At 57.3% G+C, this 3,801-nt stretch overlaps 1 protein-coding gene across 1 annotated transcript; it reads left to right on the top strand.

Annotated features, from left to right (window-relative positions):
• Window positions 1-1,805: 1,805 nt before the first annotated feature.
• On the top strand, window positions 1,806-2,940 carry VDAG_06194 (uncharacterized protein; the record flags this gene model as incomplete). Its single annotated transcript, XM_009659208.1, has 3 exons — window positions 1,806-2,028; window positions 2,113-2,593; window positions 2,691-2,940. The coding sequence occupies 3 exons, from the start codon at window positions 1,806-1,808 to the stop codon at window positions 2,938-2,940; spliced, it is 954 nt and encodes a 317-aa protein (XP_009657503.1).
• Window positions 2,941-3,801: the final 861 nt, after the last annotated feature.

Here is a 3,801-nt window from a genome sequence, read left to right as displayed (position 1 = left end):
CAATGACAGATGGATCGCGGGTGTAGTACCTGCTTGGTAGGGACAAGATACGTACAGTGGTACTGGATAGAGTGGTACCTGGATAGAGAAGTACCTGGATAGAGAAGAGAGCAAAAGCTTAATAGTCAAGTATGTACCAAGATAGGTAGGGACGCAACAAGATAATTTCATCGCACCAAGAAGCTTACTATGTAGACGTCTCGCCAGTCCGTTGAGTTACCATGAGAGATCCAAACGCCACTGGGCGATGAAACCTTTTTCTTCCTTTTCATCACTCGTCGTTTCTTTTCCCTGCTCTTCCCTTCCCCCCCTTGAAGGCACCTTTTAGACAGCCCTTCTGGTGACCTGCTCTTTTGCGTCCTCCAGCTGACCATGGCTTTTTCTCGAGCCGGTCAGACCACCACCAGCCAGGCGCCTAATCAGACCACGTCTTGTTGGCCCGAAAAAGACAGCGAAAAAAGCGCTGATCGTACTCTGGCCTCAGACGTGCTAAACCAAGTTGACCATGCCAGTGGAGGCTAGCTCCACGCCTAATCGCGGCCGATGTCACCAATTGCCCCGATTGCTCGCGCGACTTTGTCAACCAACGGGAACAGCAGCGGGAGGGTCAAAAAAAAACACAGCTGCCAAGCACAGCACCCCTGGCATCTCGTGTTCCCTTACCATCCACACTTACCATCGGCACTGCCGTTGATCACATTCAGGCATTTAGGCGCCTCTGAAAGAGGGGGGACCCTATGACGAGTCAGGCTGTCATAGGAATGCTGCCCAGAGCCAATCCACGCAGTCAGAGCGAACAGGGCAGCGAGAATCAAGCAATTCTCGTGTTGTACCAAGCAACAGGCACAGACTGGTCAGTGGCCAGGTCATGGAAAATCCCATCCCACGCGTCTGTGTGCCGTGCCGGCCGTTCATGGTCTGTCACCCATGAACATTGCCCCCCCTTGCCCCCACCCCTTCTCCCCTCCCCCCTTGTCTCTCATGTCTCTCTTTGGCCTACCTATTCGTACAGTTCGTCTGGGCCGCTTGCAGACTTCAAAACCCGCACCGAACTACATAGTACATGTACTGACGACCCGCTCCTGAACCCCCCTTGCGCATATGCCACCCCCACTGCCGTCCCATCGTGTTATTTTTTCTGGAAGGAAGCTCGGATTGTCGGCCTGCTGCGCTTCGGGTCTTGGCCATTGTCATCGGGTATCTCCCTGGGTAGGGGGTCAAGTGGTTAGGTCCGGGCTCCGAAACAAGGCACTTGTTGACTCGAGGGAGATGAGCGAGTTGGGACTAAATGACTGAGACCTGAAAAGCTGAAGCACGGCGGAGCAGAGCAGATCCGTTCAGAGCGAGCCAGATGTGTACTGTAGTAGGTAGGCACAGCAAAGAATCTAAGCTTCTTTGCAGCCGCCAGACCTTCCTGTCCAGTCCCGTGTCTGCGCCCGCCTGCTCCAAAGTCATTGACACTCGCGCTCTCTCTCTTTTCCTCACCGGACCCAGACACCCTCCACACACACACGCACACCTTTCTTATTTTTGTTCCCCTGAGGTCCGTCCCATTCATTCGCTGAGACTTGTTGACGTCGTCCGTCTGGAGGTCACCAAGGGACTTGCACGAAACCGGGCCTTCCCCAGCTGTCGTCCGTCGAGTGCGCTTCCTCGCCAAATCCCATGAGAGCTTAGGGCGCTTGACGTTTTTCCCCCTTTCACTCGTACATTTTCGATCCGCTGTCTCTCGTTCAGTCAGGACCGAAAACTCAAGCCCCCTCCCCCACCATCCGTCGCTCGTTGCACAATCACCACAGTCCGCCATGGGTCTCAACTTTCGCTTTCTCGTCAACGTAGGCCTCCTCGGCCTGCCCATTGCTGTCACGCTCGGCATCCTCTTCGGCCTCGATCAGCATCGTTCGGCTACTGGCCAGCCTCCTCTCTGGTCACCCCCGGGACCTCCGATCAACAATGGCATCACGGAAGAAACATACTGCCAGCGGGCGTTTGGTATCCATCCCGAGTCCAAGGGCCAGGAGTACACACGTGAGTTTTTTCTTTGTTCTTCCCTCCCTCGAGGCGAGGTGCTCGCCGCTCAACGAGTGCGACGCTGCTGACACGCACCACCAGTGAACCCCAACCAGTGGGGATGGGAAGAGGGCGAACCGGGCAGCCTCTGCATGAACGTCACGTCCTTCAACAACCAGACGTACGCCACCAAGACGACGGCCCCCGAGTTCTCCGTCACGTGGGAGTACCCGCGCGGCCCCGAGTCGGCGCCCGTCCACGCGTTCCCCAACATCAAGGTCGAGGGCGACGTGTTCCCGGCGACGCTCAGCAGCCTGACCGAGGTCAACGTCGACGTCGAGTGGACCTACGGCCTCGGCAACGACACGGTCGACAAGACGGACGTGACGGCCCTCGAGGCCAAGGAGGTCAACACCAACGTCGCCATCGATATGTTCCTCGACAGCGACAAGACGACGGCCAAGGACAGCACAAAGGCCGCCTTTGAAGTCATGGTGTGGCTCGGCGCCATCGGGCCCGCTACCCAGCCCATCGGCCTGCCCGAGGGGTCCGTCGCCACCGACTCGATCAACGGCACCGACTTGTGAGCTTGCCTCCCCTCTGCCCATGGCCTCTGCCCATGGCCTCTGCCCATGGTTTCCCCCCCGGGAAGATGAAAAGTGTGCTAACCGAAGCGTCAGTAACCTCTACGTCGGCCAGAACAGCTTGAAACAGCACGTCCTGACCTGGGTCGCCAAGAACACGACGGAAAAGTTCCACGGCGACCTGATGCCGCTCGTCACCAAGCTCATGGGCATGAGGGGCGCCAACTTTCCCAAGACGACGGATTACCTCGGCTACATGGGTCTCGGTTCCGAAGCCCTGTCGACGAGCGAGCCCGTGACGTTCTGGGTGCCTGAGCTGTCGATTGACATCCGGACCACCCCATAGAGCGCCGAGCTGGCGACGGACGGGTGGACGAAGTTTGGATAGAGGTTGGGATATGGGATAGAATAGAATGACAAGCCTTGCAGCGCTGTAATGTTAATGACGACTCTTTGAAAAATCTGAACACGAATCGAGTGGTGCTCGCTGGTGACGATTCATTCGGACGACAGCGCGAGAGGCTCGTCGATATCGCATTTCAAGTATGTTTTCACAACAATAGGGTCGAAAGGCCAAAGTCTCAAAAGTGATTCCCGCGGACAGCAACAGCAAACCTCGACGTTAGATGGACGTTGCAAGAAGCTCGCGGCCCCCCCAAGCTTTGACGTCGTTCAGGATCCTTCAGGACCTTCGGAGCCATTGCCTCCGTCAGCCCAGAACGCACAAGAAGAATCCTTCTCCCCCGCGAACCGGGCCCTCTAAATCCCTGCGCGTGCATCTGGCCCCCCAGGGCTGCATCCTGCCGACCGGGACATTTTTTTTTTTCCTCGCTGCCAACGAGATGCGAGCTTGGCGTTCCCGCGTCCCGGTACGTCAAGGAGAATAAAAACGCCTTCCGTGTAGCGTGGGGGAACACCAAGATGGGATCTCCCCAGGGCCAAGGGGAGGAAAACAGTCGACAGCACCCCCCCCCCCCCCCCCCCCCCTGTGGGGGGGGGGGCGCGCCAAAAATTCCCGCGCGTTTTTCAAAAAGCGACGCGGAGGATTCGTAAAGCGGGTGCAGGGCAAAAAAGCCGCTGTTTTTGAGAAGGGCACCTAACCTTCGGTAGGTGGGAGAGGGGGGGGGTCTTGTTTGAAAATAAGAGGGGCGCATAAGAAAAGACCGGGATCGGGGGGAGATATAGTTCGGAGAACACTTTGCTCGGG

Source organism: Verticillium dahliae, genomic scaffold, assembly GCF_000150675.1.
Source record: "Verticillium dahliae VdLs.17 supercont1.13 genomic scaffold, whole genome shotgun sequence".
In the NCBI taxonomy this organism is placed as follows: Eukaryota; Fungi; Ascomycota; class Sordariomycetes; order Glomerellales; family Plectosphaerellaceae; genus Verticillium; species Verticillium dahliae.
The sequence above is the reverse complement of the archived record's forward strand: the minus strand, read 5'-3'. Positions and strand labels throughout refer to the sequence as shown.